This window comes from Limanda limanda, chromosome 7, assembly GCF_963576545.1.
Source record: "Limanda limanda chromosome 7, fLimLim1.1, whole genome shotgun sequence".
Lineage (NCBI taxonomy): Eukaryota > Metazoa > Chordata > Actinopteri > Pleuronectiformes > Pleuronectidae > Limanda > Limanda limanda.
The window spans coordinates 14,220,268-14,241,530 of record NC_083642.1 but is presented as its reverse complement, the minus strand read 5'-3'; the positions used below and the strand labels follow the sequence as shown (position 1 = coordinate 14,241,530).

Here is a 21,263-nt window from a genome sequence, read left to right as displayed (position 1 = left end):
AGCTGCTCGCGCTGCTTCCTGCCGCGGACGGGTGAGTGTAATAACGGTGTAATAAGGTGGAGACGAGGATCTGACGGTGACCCGGAGGAGTCAGCGCTGGTTAAACGGTGCGTGACGCTTACTGGTAAATTAGCGGTCGACGACCAGAGGCCGACTGGTTCCGCTGGTCGTGACCGCACGGGGGGATTACGGGACACCAATTGACCTGGGGGGACTTTATTCCCGCAACACTGAAGACACCAGTTAAAATGTTTACTGGGTGTAGTTAGGTCATCGAGCTGTGTATACGCGATTTGCCGCATATCCATCCCCGGGCTGTGCAGCAGGAGCCGGGATGACAGGTGCACACGGCCGCTGCAGATGGGATGACGGGCTGAAGCGAACAGATCCACTGGTTTCATCCCAATGAATGGGAACCGAGCTCATCCGTGAGTTCGATTCCCCACTGGGATGTTCCGTGTGACAGAGGAAAGTGTCCCAGAGAAGAGAGAGAGATGCTCAGCCTGCCCCACAGGATCCCTGGTGCTGCCTCTCCTCCTCTCTCAGACCAGCCTCTCAAACAGTGTGTGTGTGTGTGTGTGTGTGTGTGTGTGTGTGTGTGTGTGTGTGTGTGTGTGTGTGTGTGTGTGTGTATGTATGTGTGTACCAGCCTCTCAAACAGAGTATGTGTGTGTGTGCCAGCCTCTCAAACAGGGTGTGTGTGTGTGTGTGTGTGTGTGTGTCTGTGTGTGTGTGTGTGAGTGTGTGAGCACAAGTTGCCTCTGCAGAGTTGGCCTGTTAAAGAGCCCACATCAGGCTGGACCACAGACGAGTGCTCCCAGGCTGTGTGCACAAACACACCCTCGGCCGCTGAGGCTGTGTGTCACATAATGTGATATGAATTGATTGTTACACCGGTGTTTATTCGGCTGCCAGCACACAGCATATAAGAGGTGGTTACCCATGCACCACTTGAAAGCCGATCCACATAACAGGGATCCAGTGCGGCAGGGCTGTTTCCCCAGTGAGCTGTCAGTGGAGAGCAGCAGCCTTCAGGGCAGGTCAGCGGCCGGCCGAGGTGTGAAGCCTGTCTTCTACTGGCTGCTCCTCTGAGGTGGCTCAAAGCCATAGTGAGGCTGTGATGTTGAGGGCCGCCTTTTTGAAGAGCTACTGCATCTCCATGTGTGTTTCCTCTCTGTGTGTGGTTCTTGCTGCTGTACGGAAAGTGCTCCCTTCAGCTCGCTGTTCTCACAGTTCTGTTGCAGTTGGGTCGAGAGCCGCCAGTCGTCATGGGGAACATCTTCGGGAACCTGCTGAAGAGCCTGATAGGCAAGAAGGAGATGAGGATTCTCATGGTGGGGCTGGACGCCGCCGGGAAAACCACCATCCTCTACAAGCTGAAGCTGGGGGAGATCGTCACCACCATCCCCACCATCGGTGCGTGAGGAAACAAATATTTGCTGATGACCTAAAATAATTCAATAAAAATTTTATTATATAGCACCAAATCACCACACACATTATGTCAAGGCAATTTACATAGTGAGGTCAAGACGTACTTGTAAAAATGAATGAGAAACCACAACGAGCAAGCATTTGGCTAATGTAGAGAGGAACAAACTCCTTTTAACAGGAACAAACCTCGAGCAAAACACGACTCCATGTGGGCGGCCATGTGCCTGGATTGGATGGGGGAGAGAGTAGAGGAGAGGGAGAGAGAGAAGAGAGAGGGAGACCAGGAACAGTTGTGAAAGATAAAAAATGTGCCTCTTGAGTTAATCCAATGTAATATCTTTAACCTTTTTTTTTTACAGGTTTCAATGTAGAGACGGTGGAGTACAAGAACATTAGCTTCACCGTGTGGGACGTTGGTGGCCAGGACAAGATCCGTCCCCTGTGGAGACACTACTTTCAGAACACCCAGGGTGAGCCACTCCAGCAGCCGTTCACACAATGCACCGGTCGGCCATGTTTAACAAGGCCTCTCCAGATCCTGCAGCACAACTCTCGCCCCCCCCAGCACCTGAGGACACAGCTGACTAATGCTTTGGATGAAGTCATTTGCCCACAACCTCCAACTCTTTCAAATTACCCTCATCTTAGTCATGTTAAAAGCCTTGACGATGACAAATCTGGATTAACCGATATGTTTTGATGGTTTTGTAACTTGTAAAAAAGATTCTTCCACCAGCTTCTGATCTCTCCCCACAGGGTTGATCTTTGTGGTGGACAGCAACGACCGTGAGCGGGTGAATGAAGCTCGGGAGGAGCTGATGCGGATGCTGGCGGAGGACGAGCTGCGGGATGCCGTTCTTCTCGTCTTTGCTAACAAACAGGTAAAGTCTTCTTTGCATCCCTGCCTGTGCATTCTCTGCCGATCCGCACCTGCTCCCTCACCGCCTGTCGCCTGACGATTGACGTTTTCTTCCCTCGTGATTTCAGGACCTGCCCAACGCCATGAACGCTGCAGAGCTCACAGACAAGCTGGGCCTGCACTCCCTACGCCACCGCAACTGGTACATCCAGGCCACCTGCGCCACCAGTGGGGACGGCCTGTACGAGGGCTTGGACTGGCTGGCCAATCAGCTGAAGAACAAAAAGTGAAGGGTTCAAGTCAGTAAGAGTGGGGAAAGGGCCTGGGTGCCAACTCCAGGTAGTGGTTCTAGTGGATCCATTGTGTTTACATGGAGAGGCAATGCAGACAAGTTCCCGGGGGGTAACTCTCAATGGCTTTCTCCTCCCTCCCCCAAATAATTAGATTTAATTTCTTTGCTTTGATTCATTTAATTTGTTTGGATCTGCGGTGAGCGTTTTTTAATTATATAGAAACCAATAGTGTTGAAGTTGACCTTAATGACCTTACACTCTATAAACTGAATACATAAATATCAGGATGTAATACTATAACATTACTGTGAAGGCGTATATTTATTTCCTATACTTTGCAGTCTATTGCCTTTGAGGTTCTAATAATTTCATTTTGTTCAGAAAATGTGATGAATCTAGAGTCATGATGGAAGAGCAACCCTCCCTCAGATACTTGATGTAATCTAGGATTGTCATAATTTCCTAAATTTCTCTCGGGATCAATACAATATCTATATCTATTTATCTATATATCTATCTATACAATATAGTGGGATTGTCATTATTTTCTCTGACTCATTATCGGAGTCACATTATCAGTTTCCGTCCAAACAAATGTTTCACCCATCACCAAATTTATATCTTAAATTTACTTCCTTCAAACTAAATCTGCTAACATACTGGATAGTCTTAAACAATTTTTATTTATATTTATATATTTGTCAACATTTATTTATTCACACGTTTATTTATTGAAATCCATCATTTTTTCTCTCTCCCTTTATTGCAATGTGCATTTAAAGGTAAGGCAGCTGGTTTAAAAAAAGAAGAAAAGAAAACGAAGCCTCCGTATCAAATGTATAATACTGCTTCCCAATGTGCATGGAGATATCCCAGTATCGGCTTGTGAGAGCTGTGAACTGCTGCAGGCCGCTGCTGTAAATAAAGATTTGTTCTTAAATCCAACTTGCCGGGCTCAGTGAGGGTTAGAGCGGTTTGTCTGGCGTCAGCTAGGTGCGACAGCCGAGCTGATACAGATGACAGGACAGGAGAACTGTGCCAGCTCTGTGGCTTAGGGGGGGGGGGGAATGGCTGCTATTGGCCTGCAAGCAATTGGCAGAGTGATGCAGCAGAGCATGTGATTGGCAATATTAGAGAGCTTACACTTTTTTTCGAATGTGTCTTTTTTTAAGAGTCGGTTTGTGCAAGCAGCGACACTTATCTGTCAGAAGAAGTCACACTGTTTGTCACCCGGATTTATTCATCTCTAATTGGCGTGACATCATACGTGTTTCTTGTGTTGAGCTGTGAACCACCAGCACAAAATAACTCTGGATGCGTTATTGTTGTACAAAATGTAACGTCAGATTTCTTCTTTTCTTTTGTATTTCTGGATGGAGTATTTATTTATTTTGGATCAAAAGGCAAAGTGTTGACTTTATTGTTGTTTTTAATCAATTTGCTAACTAGATCAGACGGTCGTCTTTTTGAGTGTTCACAAATCACATAATTTAACACTAACAGGAGAGAGGGTGATAGTAATAATACTGCATCATAAGGCATGTTAATACTGTACAAGATCTGTAATAAAAGTGAATTATAATAGCCTGTTTCCTCAGACTATATTTGTTAGTCTACATTACTGCTGCTGGTTGGAACAACGCTGTACTGATAAATGTTATGGATTTCGTGTAAAGTTTACCGCACAACCTTCTAATATGCAAAAGCATGCTTTTCTATGTCAGCGCAACTGTATATATGTTTATGTAACAAGAAAAGTATATCATGGTGTTCGCGGTCAAATTGAAAGTGCTGTTGATACACCCTGTAGATATTGGGTTCAGTGTGTTGGCAGATGTGTTTAAATGACAGCAGCTTGTGTGTGTGTGACGTGCCCTCGATTACTAGTGTGGTGTGTAAATTGTTTTATGTGGCCTTATTTTGCCAGTGGTTCATTTCTCTTTGATAACGGGTTTGTATGTAGGAATGTTCGAACATTCCAGTATCTCACCTCTACGATCTGTAACACTCATGCACCCGCGGTACTGCTGTGGCTGAACGTCCCTCTCCCAGCGACTATTGGCCAATTTTAATTTTTAAGAAAAACCAGACTGCACAACATTCCAGCTGATAATGTAGGTTCACAAAGGAACACAACTGAAAATTAATTTCAATCCACTTAGTGGAATCTGATAAAGTGGAGGAAAATATAAACAACACAAACTGGTGCAAAAGTGTTGAATGAGTTGATGATTTCTGGCACTTCACCACGATCAGTCAATAAAAAGACCAAACTACAAATTTGCTTTGCTTTCTTGTTTTTTTACCATATTTATTTACTATTTTACAATTGGGTTATGATTTGACTCGTCACTGGAGGCCATCTAGCTAAAGATTGTTTTTATTAGCTCTGCCTAGGAGGTTGTGTTTTCATTCTAGTATATTTATTGGTTAATTTGTTTGAAAGCAATATAAAACAAAAAATGCTAAACATGGCAAAAGGATGGGATACAGGCCATAGAAATATTCTGATTCAGATAAAGGGGAAATCCAGGTTTCAGAAGGGGCCTGTTGGGCCTCAGCAGAGGTGTGAACTCTAGTGGCATTCTTCTCTGTTCATTGAGATATCTGCCCTTTCCCTGCCCCTTTGTAACGTTTCTAAATCCTCTACTTGTTTTATGATGTCAAAATACTCTACTTCGAAAATTTATTTGTCTGATATACACAGTGAAAGTCAAACATTTGGATAAAGTAACAACTAGTGTAGATTGACACTCAATAGAAGTGAAGTTGTTATAGTGGACATATAAAAGAAAAAGTGAAATGGTCTGATAAACTAAATTGTCATAAAACATAATTAAAGAAAGGAAATTAAAAATCCCACAATTAATTTAATAACCATTTAATATGCATCCTTACCCAAATGTAATTTGGCACAATCAGGTAGTTTTCCTGTCGAATAGCTTCACAGAGAGTCGTTTAATCTGTGCCAATCTGAGGTCCACACAGGGGAGAGTGCCGCTGTGTCTCCAGGGGTGTGACAGCAGTATGTGGGTCAGAGCTGCTCCCGGGGCCACCAGCCCCCAGGGCCCCCTGCAGGACGGCCACAATAGTAGCCCCAGGGCGGATGCCATAGCTGGGATTCCCACCCGTAACCGGGACGCCTTCGCCCAGTGCACAGACACACTGGCAGCAGCCCTACAATCAATTCATCAATCTCTGAAGGGAGTGGTAAATGCAAAAGGCCACATCAGTCGCCCCCCCCACACCTCGCGTTGGAAGGGACAGGGCCACCAGGGCAGACACTGAGGCTGAAACCAAAGTGCCAAACTCCTCTCAGAAACCATGCGATCATTGGGCCTTATGGGAATCCCTCTTCTTGACCTGAGCACAGGGAAACTCAACTGAGGATGTGAAATATTATTAATGTGTATATATTACTGTAGTTTCATTTCCACCATGATATTTCCCCCTTTTCACCGTTTTAATAAGCAAGAGGGAAAAAAGCCAAGTCACGTTGTGAAAATGTCGTCCAAAGGTCTGCAAGATTTTCCACCATTCAAAAGGAAAGTAGATCAAAGCTGATCAATTCATTAGTGCAGATGACCACCTGAGAATATTGATACAAAATTTGAAAATACATTAAGGTGCAAACACTTGCTGAGAGTGCACTTCCTGAGGGCCCTGCAGCAGCTCTCATTAAATCACCAACACTCAGACTCTGGCTCCTCCTGCTGGAGGAGTCCATCATTCACTTTTAGGTACATGTACACAAAAGGCTTAGTATTCTCCTGTTTTGTTATTTTAATGATTAGCGAACACATTACATAGATTTAAAGAATCAACATTAGAATAAATTCTACACAGAAGATCCAGTATGTTGTTTGAATAGTCTCGCTGTGATTCAAATTTCTACATAATTCCAAAGAAACAGCAACTGTTCAATTCACTGCCTCGTATTTAGTGAATCAGATTAACGGTCCATCTGTCAGGAGCAGTTACATCAGTGAGTCGTCTGCCTTTCACCCGCAGCTCCATGCTCTGGACATTTGACTGCTCTGTGTCCATTCTCTCAAATTAAGCATGTTCTTGCTTTGGGTTCAGAAGTCACTTGACCGTCCCGACAATGTGCCCATTGTGTCCGGCTGCTACATGCGCATCAAAGAGGTGATTAACCAGTTGACAGGGCTGCGGGCACAATACTGCTCTTTACAGGGGAAACAGTGCAGCCACTCACATCACTGGGTGCTGACTGGGAGAGCCGAGCGTCCACACGCAGCAGCTGACACCAACAAACCAAAATAACTGCACAGTGAAAGTGGAAATACAGGGTGTTCACACTGGTGCTCATATAAAAGGTTTAGATATCAAGTATTGGTTTGGTGAACATATTTATATTCTACTCAACTCTGTTCTATTATATTATATTATTGTTGTTATTATTATATGTAAACATTTTATAGCCGAATTTAAGTTCTGCTAAAATAAGACTCAGTGCTGCATAATATAATATCATATAATGATATATATTATATTTATCATTACATTTATAATATAATATTATATTTATCTCACTATTATTATTGTTGTTGTTTTTTTAATATTACACTTTTTTATAGCAGAATTTAAGTTCTGCTCTACTAAGGCTCAGTGTTGCAGCTGGTAAAAAAAAAGAAGTGACGGACCGACCTCTGATTGGTGCATAAATCAAGCTCCCGGCCAATCTCCGGTCCTGTTCTGGGAGGGGAAAACCAGCATCACAACAAACTACCACTTGTTCGCCTTTCCTCAGTTTTACACTTGGCGCGTTTTATCTGCTCTCATCACTACACTTTTAGGGAAGATCTCTTTTGGATTTTGGATTTGCTTTTTTCAGGGTCTGGAACCTGAATAGTTTTTGTTTGCAATCTTTGTTTCCTTAATTGTTTTTGTTTTTTTACACCCTGCACATGCTCGGCTGTTTGGAGGACAAGCCAGACTTGTGTTTGATATGATATTATATAAGTAAATAGATAAGACACCAACATGAACCAGTGGGGAGTCGTGATGCTGTGTGTGATGATATCTTGGAGGCTGGAGACTTCATCAACCCAAACCCACGACGGTAGGATGATTGCAGAACAGACTCTTTGTCCTGTTTAAAGAGATGTTAGACGTATTTCTATGTTACCTTTACTCTACATAAATCCTTTTTTAAATTATTATGTTTCTGTTTGAATCACCTGCTGGTGGTTGCTCCTCAGCATTACCTGCATTGATAGATCACATGTAACAGCTAAGATGGTGAGATGCAGCTACATTGGAGAACAGAACAGAACAGAATAGATGGTACACAGACTTGTAAATAGAAGAGAACATTTATGCCCCCCCCATGTCTTCTCTCCTGTGTCTCAGATCACACAATGCTCTCTGTGTTCTTTTCTTTTTAATAACGGGCTGTTATCAAGACTTCGCACTTTGTTTACTGTTGGTGGGAAATGGGAGTTATATTAAATCCCTCTGGGAGTTTAAACTTCCTTGTTTGTAAAGCATTTCTGAGAACTACACTGTAAGAAACCACTGCTATTAAATAATGAAGATAAACCCCAGGGACTTAAAACATAGTGTAACTCTTTTAGTAAAAATTTAAACTAATCATTCACTTTTCAAAAGGGGTTTGAGTGTGTTTTGTTGTTGTTGTTTTGGATTACATCTGTTGTTGTTTTGGATAACATGTGCATACATATGTATAATAAATTGCCCAGGTATCATGCAGTATGTAAGTGCATTCAGAAATCAGGGTTGCACTGTGGTGCAGTGGTTGGCACAGCTAGAAGATTTCCCGTTAGAATCCTGGTTTGGTCGAGGTCTTCCCTTGTGCAGTTTGCATATTCTCCCGGTGTCTGTCTGGGTTTTCTCTGTATTTGTATACTGTGCACTTTTGAACGGCACAGCCATCAGGGGCAATTTGTTTAGTATTTTGACCAAGGACACTGCAGCCAAAGGATGGGAAAGACTGGGATTGAACGCAGACCGTCTTGCTAAAGGTCGACCCGCTCTACCCACTGAGCCACAGCCAACCTCGGGCCACCCTCTGGCTTCCCACCGTCCAGAGACATGCAGATTGGGGCGAGGCTAATTGGAGACGTGTAATTGAACGTAGGTTTGAAGGCCACTGACCCAAACATCAGCCCATGACCCTTAAAAGGATAAGTGGTACAGATAAAGGATGGATGGATGGATGGAGCGATAGATTAGGATATGGCTTATTCTGCTGTCATCTGTCAACATGAAACTCCCATGTTGTGCAAATGAGGGTGAATCAATCTGTAACTAAAGAGATTTATACCTCTGCATGTGCCTCCATGAAGACAGAAGCTATGACTGTTTATGTGTTTACTGCTGCAGGTGCAACTGTTGCACATAAAGAGCCTGAACCCCAGCTTCTGTTGCTCAGTGCGAGATGGTGTGTATGTCTCCTTCCGTCCACGATGTTTCCCGTCCCTCCGCCAGAGCGTCCAGCTCACACTTGGCCCATTGTCTGCTGGTATGATCTCAGCAGAGCAGACCCCTCAGACGCACACACATACGCACATGCACTCACACAGAATCACTGTCTGTCACTGCGTCGCTCCTCACTCACTGGGACACACTGACCACATTTATAGCTTGATCACAATGAGTCACTTTGTGTGCGAGGAGCCTTGTTCCCTCGACCCTTGGCCTCCTCTCCGTCAGCCCCGGGCCTGTAGCTGCTACATGTAGCGAGGTGATAGGCCGCTTGTCTTATTCTGCTTCACATCAAACTCTGCAGCTCAGTCATCATCAGGGAAGATGCACCAGAGACAGAAATACTGCAGAAAGAATGCAACCCTATCACTCTGACATTCTTCATCCGTTCAGCTTTAGAGCATCAAAGAGGTGGGGTACCATGCCCAGTCAAGCACAGTGTAATTGTCCCCCAATCACTTTAAACTTTAATCGCCTGGATTAAAACCATTGTGGTTTGACATGGTCCTTAAACAACAGGTAGGATTCAGGTAGCAGTTATAACTCAGTTTCTTTGTAATCCAGATAAGAGAAGTTCATTCAGGTGTTAAAGCCCATTTCCTTTTCACTATCTCTTAAAGGACAGACTCACATTTTTTCAGTTCTCTCTTAAAACAATAACAACATGTCCATGAAAGACTTTTTGTTTGCTGAAGTTGTTCCGTCTGTAACAAAGAGATCCCTTCTTAAAGTCACTGGAGTTGAAGTGAAGAGGCAAAGTCACATTTGGAAAACGATTTGATCTTGATCTTGTTGTCCAGCAGAAAACTCTGCATTCAGCTGAAAGTCAGTCATCATTATTACAGAGAATAAGGACTGTGAATTTGTCTAAAATCACTTTACTTACGTCAAAATCACCTAGAGAGGAGATTGTCTCAATGTGCATATTGTGTGTATTTGGGGCAGCTGTGGCTCAGAAGGTAGAGAGGGCTGTCCACTAACCAGAAAGGCAATGGTTTGATGCCGGCTCCACCAGTCTGTATTGATCCTGCATGAAGTTTGTAATGTGGACTGGGAAAACATTACATAAAATACAATTGATATACCATTTTAGTATTGTTTTATTACATAATTAGTTAATCTGTCCTTTAAATCCCCTCCCTATGTGCCAGAGGTGTGTCCAGGTACGCAGAACGGACTGAGCTCCACAGGCTCTCAGGAGAATCAGTACAACCTGATTAAAGACCGGTACAATGGCTGTGAGATCATCATGGGAAACCTGGAGATCACTCAGATTGAGAGTAACTGGGACTTCTCCTTCCTCAAGGTAAACACCATCCTCCCTCATTCCCTTATCCCTCTCGGTTGTATAAGATGTGCACTGCATGCTGTAGTTTTCTGTTGACTTTCTTCGTCTTTATCTTCACCCCAGACGATCCGTGAGGTGACCGGCTACATCCTGATCGTCATGAACCACTTTCAGGAGATTCCTTTAGGGCAACTGCGGATCATCCGAGGGAACAGCCTCTACGAGAGACGCTTCGCCCTCTCCGTCTTCTACAACTACCCCAAGGACGGATCCAGTGGCCTGCGGCTTCTGGGGCTCGCAAATCTGACAGGTGAGCAGGGTTAGTGGGAGAAGAGATATCAGGAAAACAGAGCAAGATGCCATATATGCATCTTAGTCCAATGTGTTCTTCTGTGATTTGCTCAAGGGACCCAAGTCAGTGAGAAGCCATGTTAACCCAGTAGCTCCAAACAGAGAATATACATTTATCATAAAGTTAACTACATTAAATATAAATTATTTGATGCAATTTTTTGACTGAAAATTACAATAAATCTCACACATGAAACGGAAAATGAAATTTGAATTTGGGATGAGATGGTTGTGTTTCAAATCTTGTAGAGCGAAAGTTAATGAGGACTATAAAAACAATACTATTTAAATATACTATACCAACATGATGAACTTCCAAGCTCCCAAAAGTGTCCTCTATAGTCTTCCAACAAAAAGCACTGTGAGAATCTTGAGATGTGTATGCAGCGGCTGCAGGAGTGGAAAAAAAGATAAATGTAATATCAGTAACACTTAGGATTACATATAGAGTGTAACTGTTTAGTAAATATGGGGTAGAGGGAGTTTAGGGAATAAGGGGATAACAGCTGAAATCCTACATTTCTCTGTAAGTGCTTTTAAATTATTGACCTTGTTAATAATTGCAGGGAACATTTTATATTGTTCATGGGCAACAAGATAGGAAAATGGATACTTTGGGGGAATTAAATTGTCAATGGTTCCTAAATAGCTGACAGACTAGTTATTATTTATGGTGAAGGCTCACTTTGTGTTGCCGGGGAACAAAACATTAAGCCAAGCCTGGGAATAAGGGTGTTACTGCTTCAGACATATAACACGGACATGTTTATAATGTGATTACTAGGATGGCACTCAGTAGAATGCATACCTCCTTTCATAAGTAGAGTGTTGGGCCTTAGCCCAACACTCTACTTATGAAACCACATTTAGTCGCAGATCCCTCCTCAATACGATTTGTTACTCCCTTAACGCCTGTACCCACTGTTTATATTTTACCCAGCATATGTGCAGAATATTAAGAATGCCTTTTCTGTGTTTATTGCGTCTCTCATGCTTCATCCTGTCTTCACAGAGATTCTGGAGGGAGGAGTGCAGATCATCAACAACAAGTACCTGAGTTATGGCCCCTGGATCTTCTGGCAAGATATCATCAGGAACAGCAGCGCTACGATTGACATCCAGCACAACGGAGAGAGAGGTCATTGTCGGGACGGCCCTGTTTCCCAAATCCCAATTTATCTTTCCAGATGGTCAATTTTTATATTCTCAGTCTCTTCTCTCTATTTTAGGCCCGTGCCACAAATCTTGTGGCGATTACTGCTGGGGGCCAAATAAGGACCAGTGTCAGATCTGTGAGTGGCCAATTGTTCTGTGTCCTTTCATTCATCTCCCTCGGTCTCTGACTCCTCCTCGTCCCTCTCTGAGAAATACGCAGAGACAGGGGGGACGTGCACACGCTAGGACATTAACACACAACACACACACACATATTGGTGACCCCTGTTCAAGCCATGTCTCCTGTGTTTCAGTGACTAAGACGGTGTGCGCTCCCCAGTGTAACGGCCGCTGTTTTGGGACGAGCCCCAGGGACTGCTGTCACATCGAGTGTGCAGCGGGATGTAAAGGCCCTCTGGACGTCGACTGTTTTGTGAGTGCTCCGTCTTTGTCTCGCTGCAGGAATGCGATAAAAAAAAAGGGGGAAAGTCCGTCTTTGCAGACAACAAAGTGTAATCTTATCAAGGATCTCATTCGAAATGACTTGATCTCTTTTAAGTCTGTTTCCAATCTCATTTGATCAATGTCAAAGGAGTTTCCCTTATTTCAGGCAGGTGTTGATATTCATTACATTAGTCTTTTTCACTCCTGCATTGTCGTATTTTGGGGCATTTAAAAACCAGGATGAAAGTACAGAAGATTATCCAAATTCGCCACATCTTTGTGTTATTTGAGTCCCTCTTATTGCAGCATGCATAGGACCCAAGGTTGAGTTATGAAGCTAAATAAATAACAACTGAATGAGGGTCAATTAAGGCACTCAGTAGAAATCATACAAAAACTCAATAGGATTAAAGACTGTTGATGAAGAGACACTTCACCATCCTGTGGATGTCAAGAGACGGTTACGTTCAAACGGTTATCTTTGCTTTTTATATGCGAGTGAGAGATACTTCATTTACCCATAATGTACTAACAATAGTGTGTTTGTGTGTGTGTGTGTGTGTGTGTGCACAGGCATGTCGTTATTTTAACGACTCTGGAGCCTGTGTGCCTCAGTGTCCCCAGACTCTCATCTATAATAACCAGATGTTTCAAATGGAGACCAACCCTAATGCAAAGTACCAGTATGGATCCATTTGTGTCTCTCAGTGCCCCAGTGAGTAGCCTCTGTGTGTTACTGTGCATTTGGACACATGTTGTCGAGCCATTCTGTCGTTCATCACCGATGTTTTTCTTTTCTTTCTCCTCAAAGCAAATTTTGTGGTGGACGGCAGCTCCTGCGTGAGCGTCTGTCCCCCGACTAAGAAGGAGGTGCAGAGAGAAGGACAGAGGCAGTGTGAGCTCTGCAATGGACTCTGCCCTAAAGGTTAGCTCTAATAAACGCCGTCCATCATCTCACGCTGAGCTAATATGTCTATCATCAAAACCAATTATGCTGTCGGCTCATCCCTGCAGTGTGCGAGGGAACAGGTGCGGAGAACAGACAGACCGTGGACGCCAGCAACATTGACAGCTTCATCAACTGCACGAAGATCCAGGGCAGTCTTCACTTTCTGGTCACAGGGATTCTTGGGTAATTGTCTGGCTCGCAGTCTGAAGAATCTCAGAGCTCAGTGTCGCACAATCAGCAGTTTCATTTTGTGTTTTTATTCTCCACAGGGATGACTTCAAACAGATCCCTCCCTTGGAGGCCAAAAAGCTGGAAGTGTTCCGCACCGTCAGAGAGATAACAGGTTGGTGTTGTGACATTTGTTGATCAAAAATAATAATTATAATCTTAAAAATACAAATAATCTTTAACACTTTTACCATTCAATCATTTTATGAAGTTTTGAAATGAACTGATACAACAAAGAAACACGGGGAAACACCATAGGCTGTGTAAAAGAAGGATGAAGTGACAGCCGCCCAAAAGTGAAGCCAAAGCATTTTGGTCGCCCTCTGGTGGTTGGCTGCAGTAGAGGTCATAAATCCAGCCTCCTCTGTGTTAGTGGATGGGACATAAGATAAGACTTAAAAGTCCAAATAAAAGTAAAATAAACGTTCCTCAAAGATGGGTTCCGTCACACTGATGTTTTTTCAAGTGACATATATTTTTTCAGGTTTGATTTGATACGTGGGGGAAATGTCATGATTGACAGCTGCGATTGGTTCATCTGTGTATTTGTGGAATTTCAATATCGTGCCAACATCCCCCGATTGTTACTGCGCAGACTCCAAATGACGTTATCTGTTCAAGATAGCAGCGTTTGTATCTGGAATTTTTTGGCTTCATTTTTTATAGTGTGGGGAAGAGGAGACCAAGTGGATTGTCCATCTTTATATACAATCTATGGGAAGGATACGAATACAGAAGTGGCATAGATTAACAGTTCACATCTTTAATAACAATTAAATAACATTTATCCAGCAAATGATATTTGCTTTAATTTGAAAAACTGTACTGTCTGTGCCATTTCATCCAATATCATGTGCTGATATAATTACTGTTTTTTATATTCAGATATTCTAAACATCCAGTCGTGGCCTCGAGAGCTGAATGATCTGTCGGTTTTTTCGAGTCTCACCACCATTCAAGGGAGGTCGCTCCAAAAGTAAGTGTTGTGTGATGCATTGACTTGATAAAACCATAGGACAAAACTAAATCTGAAACAGTGACACTATTGATAACTTATTAATTAATATCTGTGTGATATTTGTGTTGCATGTTTCTGCTCTATACAGTGCACCTTCCAATCTCTCTGCACTTCAAGCCTTCTCAACTGTTCCTCAATCTGAATTTAAAAGTAATTTTTTTGTCTTTTTCTTCTTTTCTTCCTCCACCCCTCCAACCGAAGGCGTTTCTCTCTGATGGTGATGCACATCCCCACTCTGACCTCACTTGGTCTGCGCTCCCTCCGCGAGATCAGCGACGGCAGCGTGTACATCAGTCAGAACGTCAAGCTCTGTTACTACCACACTGTCAACTGGACACAGCTGTTCAGGGGCCGCAAAGTTCGAGTAGACAACATCATCAACAACAGGCCACTGGCAGAGTGTGGTAAGGCAGATGAAAAATAAATAACTGAATTTTTGTTTAGTTAAAACTTTGAAAAACGTAATTTCACAACTCTAAATCTCATGTAGGCCCATTGTCTTCTCCTTGTATCTTACGCTTGCACCAGAGAGAAATGTGATACGTATTGCTGCACACGCTGAGTGTCCTCACATTGTTCTGTGTGTAGTTGCAGAAGGCCACGTGTGTGACCCGCTGTGTTCAGACTCAGGCTGCTGGGGCCCGGGGCCCGACCAGTGTCTCTCCTGTAGGAACTACAGCCGAGACAGCACATGTGTGGGCAGCTGTCATTTTTTCACAGGGTCTGTAGATGCAGTATGTCTTGAAGTTCTTGTTACTGGTGCTGGTCTGTGTGTTGACTAGTTTCCTGTTGCCTGACCGTATTTGAATATCATGTCCACAGAGCTCCAAGGGAATTTGCAGGCCCTGATGGTGAGTGTGTGGCCTGTCACCCAGAATGTAAGCCCCAGCACGGGAAAGACAGCTGCACTGGACCGGTAATAACTTCCTTTAATAATACTGCACTAATACTTCCTTTAGTAATACTCTGTGGTGCCTTCATGTGAACTGTTGTTTACATTTAAATCTTTAACAATTCATAATACTGTGTGTGTGTGGAGGGGGGGGGGGGGGATTTTTTACATCCATTCCAATTTATTATGATGTCAATACTGCCTAGAGAATAATCATAAAACAGTGGTCAATAAAATTAATGAAAGATCATAATCAATAACGGCCAAAGGCAATCACTTATTTTTTATTAGAATTTTAAATCGTTACTTGTACCACAGAGTAATACATAGTGTATAGTATATATTATTTATTTGTCTCTCTCTCTGTGTTAGGGCGCAGATGAGTGTGCGGGATGCGCCAACCTTCGAGATGGTCCTTACTGCATGTCCTCTTGTCCCACTGGAGTAAATGACGGACAGAGGGGTCTGATCTTCAAATACCCCAACAGGGAGGGTCACTGTGAACCGTGTCACCACAACTGTACACAGGGGTGAGATTACAGGCAGAGTTTACATATGCGTGCGTGTTTCCACATGTTTCCGTTCATGTATGACGGTAACACATCCATGAATGTTCTCTTCCAGATGTTCAGGCCCAGGATTAAATGACTGCTTGGAGGCTGGCAGACTGGCAGTTAGCAGGTGAGGGTTGCCCCCTGCTGGTAAATAGATGCTACGATGTGTGTGATCCCTCCACAGCTCACTGCTGCCAATCGAATTATCAAGTACGGCATCACATGGGTTGCATTTCATAACTTCACAAACTGAACCTGAGAAGCTTTCCATTTGATAGTGAGTCATACAAATGACAAAAATAATTTTTTAAACATTGTCATGTATGTATACACTAATTAAGAAATTGATTTATCCTGCTAGAGGACCTACACAAAGCAAGTGTATGTAACATACAAAAAATGACATAACATGACATAAAACCCTTTGTTAAATGCAAAATATCATACCAGCCCCCTGCACTTACAGTCATTAGCCTTAAATAACACAAAATCGGTGTTCTCTCTTTTTAATTGAATTTGATTAATTTTGTTGATTTTTTTCAAATCATGAAAGTCAGAATCTTTTCCCCACACCATTATCTCTCTCTGCTCCAGTGGTCAGATCACAGTTATAGCATTGGGTGTGCCGGCTGGCTTGATTTTCTGCCTGGTGTTGTTCTTCCTGGGGGTGCTGTACCACCGAGGGCTGGCCATCCGTCGCAAGAGAGCCATGCGGAGGTACCTGGAGAGTGGAGAGGTGAGACCTTGGAGACATCCAACCCCAATACACTGCATCGGATTTGAGTGAATCGTGTGTCATCCCAAATCATGTGGGGAATAACTGTTTTAATTTTTTTTCAGAGCTTTGAACCTCTGGGTCCTGGAGAGAAAGGCACCAAGGTTCATGCCCGTATTTTGAGGCCCTCAGAACTCAAAAAACTAAAAGCCCTTGGCTCAGGAGTTTTTGGAGCAGTGCACAAGGTAGAAATTAATATCAATCTGCCCTTCTTTTTTTTATATAAAATTCACAGATGGCCACTAATTTGTATATTTGCTTTAGTTTTGGTCTCTTTTTATTCAAGTTTCAGAGTTTATTGATAATCTATATGATTGCAACTGCACATTTAATTTATGTTAAAGGGATTTTGGACTCCAGGGGGAGAGACGGTGAAGATCCCAGTGGCCATTAAGACCATCCAGGACAGCTCAGGCCGACAGACCTTCACTGAGATCACTGATGTGAGAATCTGATGCACCAAATTTCACACACCCATAGATATCAGTTCCTCAAATGCCTCCACGTCAGCAACAAGCAGTACCTGGAGGCATTATGTTTTCAGGTAGTCCCTCCATCCATCCTATTGCTGACCAAAGGTCAAAGGCCAAGGTCCCGGTAGCCTCACAGAACATGTTGATATGTGTTGAATGTGATATCTCAAGATCATCATGAGGGAATTTCTTCAACTTTTGATCAGTTAATGGGACACACAATATAATATAATGATGAAATGCAGGAGAGACAGGTTTTGATGATAACAATTATACCTATAGTTTATATCTACCTCCATCACCTTTTTCTCTTTGTAGCACATGCTGTCAATGGGCAGCCTGGACCACCCCTACATCGTCAGGCTGATAGGCGTCTGTCCAGGCGCCAGTCTGCAGCTGCTGACCCAGCTCATTCCACAGGGGTCCTTACTGGAGCACATCAGGCAGAACAAGAACAGCCTGGACCCTCAGCGCCTGCTCAACTGGTGTGTGCAGATAGCTAAAGTGAGTGAACCTGCAAATACAGATAAACGTGACAACTGTCATGAATAAACTGAGTATATTCACAGTATGCATGTTCATGTGTTAGGGTATGTACTACCTGGAGGAACACTGCATGGTCCACAGGAACCTGGCTGCTCGCAACATCCTGCTGAAGAATGACTACCAGGTCCAGATCTCTGACTACGGTGTAGCTGACCTCCTTTATCCTGATGACAAGAAATACGTCTACGCCGACACCAAGGTTGATTTGACTCATTTATTATGAGAGGCGCTTTGAATTGCTAAGTCACAATTAAGTGGTTTTCTCCGTCTCTCCGTGTAATGAACTCTGTTTGTCTGGCTTGTCTGCAATTTGTCTCCTAATCCAGACGCCCATAAAATGGATGGCCCTTGAAAGTATCTTGTTCCAGAGATACACTCACCAAAGTGATGTTTGGAGTTATGGTAAGACGCTGCCTGAGCGTCTGCAGCTCTATAAATGCCTGTACTAGCAAATAAACGTTCCCCTTGAAAGAGGTGAATTTGGTCAGGGAGAATTGAAATGGGCCGTCTCTCTTCAGGGGTGACGGTGTGGGAGATGATGTCATTCGGGGCAGAGCCGTATGCGCCCGTGCAGCCTCAGGAGGTGCCGAGTCTGCTGGAGAAGGGCGAACGTCTGTCCCAGCCGCACATCTGTACCATCGACGTCTACATGGTCATGGTCAAATGTGAGTTTGATGAATAAAAAAAACACTGCACCTGTCTGCACACTGTCATGCTCAATGTGGATAATGTGACTTCCTCTCTTAAGGTTGGATGATTGATGAAAACATAAGGCCGACCTTCAAAGAGCTGGCCAGTGATTTCACTCGTATGGCAAGAGACCCTCCTAGATTCCTCGTCATCAAGGTGAGACAGTGGACGAGGAAGTGTCCCCATCCTTTACTGAAATAATAATAGTACTACGGGCCCGACTGGTGTGGACATTCGGGGGCTGATGCTGATATTAGGGAGTGAAATGTTTATATTTTTATTCATATCGATACAAAATGTTAAAATAATGGAAAATCTTTTCAGCATTGTCAAAATAAACGATTCGGTCTGAAAACATTAACGCAAAAATCATATGTCAGTGAAAGGCTCGAACAATAATATTGCAAGTGTATTTATATATATTGTGATGAGTCGAGTTTTTGCATTTTATTTTCACTGAAAAAATAAAACGATATGATGATGATGGACTCTTGCTACCAAACATATATATATTCCTTTTTGTCTGAACATGGCTTGTATGCTGTGGCCCCACAATGCTTCACATTTAATGGTATCTTATATAGACTGAAGGAGAAGAAGCAGTGTCGTCAGAGATCCATCGCAGAGAATCTGAGCGAGGGCTTCTGGACGCAGATTTGGAAGACCACGATGAGGCGGGATTGGAGGACGGTCTGGCCACGCCTCCTCTTCAGCACTCTCCATCTTGGAGTCTGTCCCGTTCGCGGATTAATTCTTACAGGGTAATGAAATATACATCTCTGGTTTGTTAGATGAATATATACGAGACAGATAAAACAATGCAGAAATCTGTTTTTCTTTGCTGTTTTGAAGAGTGGAGCATCTCAGGTTGGACCTATTGGATACCTGCCAATGACCCCCAGCCCTGTGGACAGCTTCCGCCAGGTGTGAAAGACTCACACACACATAAACACACACACACACACATGCATGCAAACACACACATTCCTACCTGTTGAGACTAATGTAAGCTGATTCTTACGTTGCACAGCAACCCTAAAACTCCAAAAGTGTTTTGTGGACTATTTTAGGGAGGAAATATCCCTTTAAGAATCAGCCCTATAAATATAATACCTCAGGAAGTGAGACCCCTTCTCAAGATTGATTTCTGTGAGCTGTCTCAAAGTCTGTGCTTCCATGTCTCAGCTGTGGTTCCAGAGGTCTCGGCTGAGCTCCGTGCGGACGCTGCCTGACAGGTCAGAGGTCAGGGAGAGCGGCAGAGAGGCCGAGCAGCGTGCGGAAGGTCTGCCCAGCGGGAGTCTTCACAGGGCCCGGTTTGGCTCGGAGAGGGGACATCCTTGTATATCCATCGGCCGGCACAGGAAGCTTTCAACCGCGTCAAGTCCGTCCTCATACAAGGTGTGGACGGCGGAGGAGGAGGAAGAGGTGGACCACTTCGGCTACATCCTGCCTGGCTCACCTGGCACGCCGGAGAGAGGTAAATGTTTATCACTAAAACGAGAGCAAGCTGACTTGTCCTATTATTTGCTTGTTTGTACAAATTAATGGCAACATTTCTGAATCTATTGTACATGTAATCAAGGTTTCCTCTTCCTTCTGCACATTTTGTCTCGGCTTACAGTCCCTAGATTCTCTCATTCTGCCCGAAGAAACTTAAAACTGAAGAATAATCTGTCTCTCGTGGTGACGAATCCTTCCCAGGAGTATGAAATCATGAGCAAAGAGTCTCCTCCTTGTTTAACCAGAGTGGCCTCCTCTCAGACAGCTTCCCCTTCAGAGGCGCTCGGCAGCAAAACCTCACCTTTGCCTTCTCGGACCCTCGAGGCTTCGTTATCTGCAGAGCACACAGCAGACATGGAAACACTGACACCATTAACAGCTGTGCGGCGGAAGCACGGAGATGAGGGTCATGAGGAAAATGTAGCTGAGCAAAGGGAATCCACAGAGAGAAATGTGCTATGTGGAGATGCTGAGAGAGGGACCAGAGCTGCAGAGGACCAAGACGAGGCCGCTCGAGTGAGAGGCAGGTACGAATACATGGATATCAGGCGCTCTGACTCCACAGAGGGAGAGGATTCAGCCTGTGAGAGACGTGGGAGTCAGACATCTGCAGAGAAGGCCGCAGTGGCACAGGAAACCCACCAAACTGTGGAGGTGTTGAAAACAGAGCACGAAGAGGAAGAGGAAGAGGAGAGGTGCCACGACACAAACAAACAACCCCCGCATCAGGAGAATCTGAGCGGTGCGGTTGTGCCCACGCCAGATGCGCTCACAGCTGGAAGAGAAGAGGCGGAGGAGTACGAGGAGATGACCACATTTGGAGTGGTGCCCAGAGGGTGGGAGCAGGCGGACTACCAGAACCTCCCAGTGAAGGGGAGAGCTGTTTCTGAGGAGGTGGGGGGTGGCAGGTGTGCAGGGATCGGGGGATACATCAAGGTGTGCGCCGGCATGGGGGAGCCTGGCAGCAACTCATCCTTTGACAACCCAGACTACTGGCACAGCCGACTGTTCCTCAAACCAGATGCGGTACGCACCTAATGACGTGAACTGCAGAAACACTTAGTTAAATCCATGTCATGAATCTTTGTACCTTTGTAATATTTTACTGCCTTTTTTTTATCTGAGTCCCACATTCAAGATGATTTGAAAAAATTTAAATAAAAATATTAAATGTTTTCTCATTTCACAGTTTTATGGTGCAGTGAATAAATGTGTATGAACTGTGAAGTGGTACAAAATAAGAATATAAGGTTATACAGGGAAACGTCATGTGCTTCAATGTTACAAGTTGTGTCGTTTGTATCGGTAAGATTTATGATAAATACAATTATTTTTGCAAGTATCCT

General features: G+C 43.9%; 2 protein-coding genes across 2 annotated transcripts; both read left to right on the top strand.

Moving 5' to 3' along the window:
- On the top strand, positions 1–3,254 carry arf3a (ADP-ribosylation factor 3a). Its single transcript, XM_061074842.1, has 5 exons — positions 1–31; positions 1,234–1,416; positions 1,794–1,904; positions 2,191–2,315; positions 2,422–3,254. The coding sequence occupies exons 2-5, from the start codon at positions 1,269–1,271 to the stop codon at positions 2,581–2,583; spliced, it is 546 nt and encodes a 181-aa protein (XP_060930825.1). The 5' UTR covers positions 1–31; positions 1,234–1,268; the 3' UTR covers positions 2,584–3,254.
- Positions 3,255–7,590: 4,336 nt separating this feature from the next.
- On the top strand, positions 7,591–20,955 carry erbb3b (erb-b2 receptor tyrosine kinase 3b). The gene is made up of 28 exons (XM_061074843.1): positions 7,591–7,669; positions 10,206–10,360; positions 10,466–10,652; positions 11,706–11,831; positions 11,923–11,985; positions 12,163–12,281; positions 12,866–13,007; positions 13,104–13,217; positions 13,307–13,424; positions 13,511–13,584; positions 14,355–14,445; positions 14,689–14,891; positions 15,076–15,208; positions 15,310–15,403; positions 15,752–15,909; positions 16,004–16,060; positions 16,528–16,669; positions 16,774–16,893; positions 17,053–17,151; positions 17,500–17,685; positions 17,771–17,926; positions 18,054–18,129; positions 18,246–18,392; positions 18,476–18,573; positions 19,002–19,178; positions 19,270–19,341; positions 19,603–19,894; positions 20,039–20,955. The coding sequence occupies exons 1-28, from the start codon at positions 7,591–7,593 to the stop codon at positions 20,953–20,955; spliced, it is 4,395 nt and encodes a 1,464-aa protein (XP_060930826.1).
- The last annotated feature ends 308 nt before the right edge of the window (positions 20,956–21,263 follow it).

Coding starts and splice junctions, on each gene's coding strand:
- arf3a (XM_061074842.1), top strand. CDS start 1,269: ATGGGGAACATCTTCGGGAACCTGCTGAAGAGCCTGATAGGCAAGAAG. Junction 1,417..1,793: donor CACCACCATCCCCACCATCG/GTGCGTGAGGAA, acceptor TTTTTTTTACAG/GTTTCAATGTAGAGACGGTG. Junction 1,905..2,190: donor CTACTTTCAGAACACCCAGG/GTGAGCCACTCC, acceptor CTCTCCCCACAG/GGTTGATCTTTGTGGTGGAC.
- erbb3b (XM_061074843.1), top strand. CDS start 7,591: ATGAACCAGTGGGGAGTCGTGATGCTGTGTGTGATGATATCTTGGAGG. Junction 14,892..15,075: donor CAGGCCACTGGCAGAGTGTG/GTAAGGCAGATG, acceptor TTCTGTGTGTAG/TTGCAGAAGGCCACGTGTGT. Junction 18,393..18,475: donor CTACATGGTCATGGTCAAAT/GTGAGTTTGATG, acceptor TCCTCTCTTAAG/GTTGGATGATTGATGAAAAC.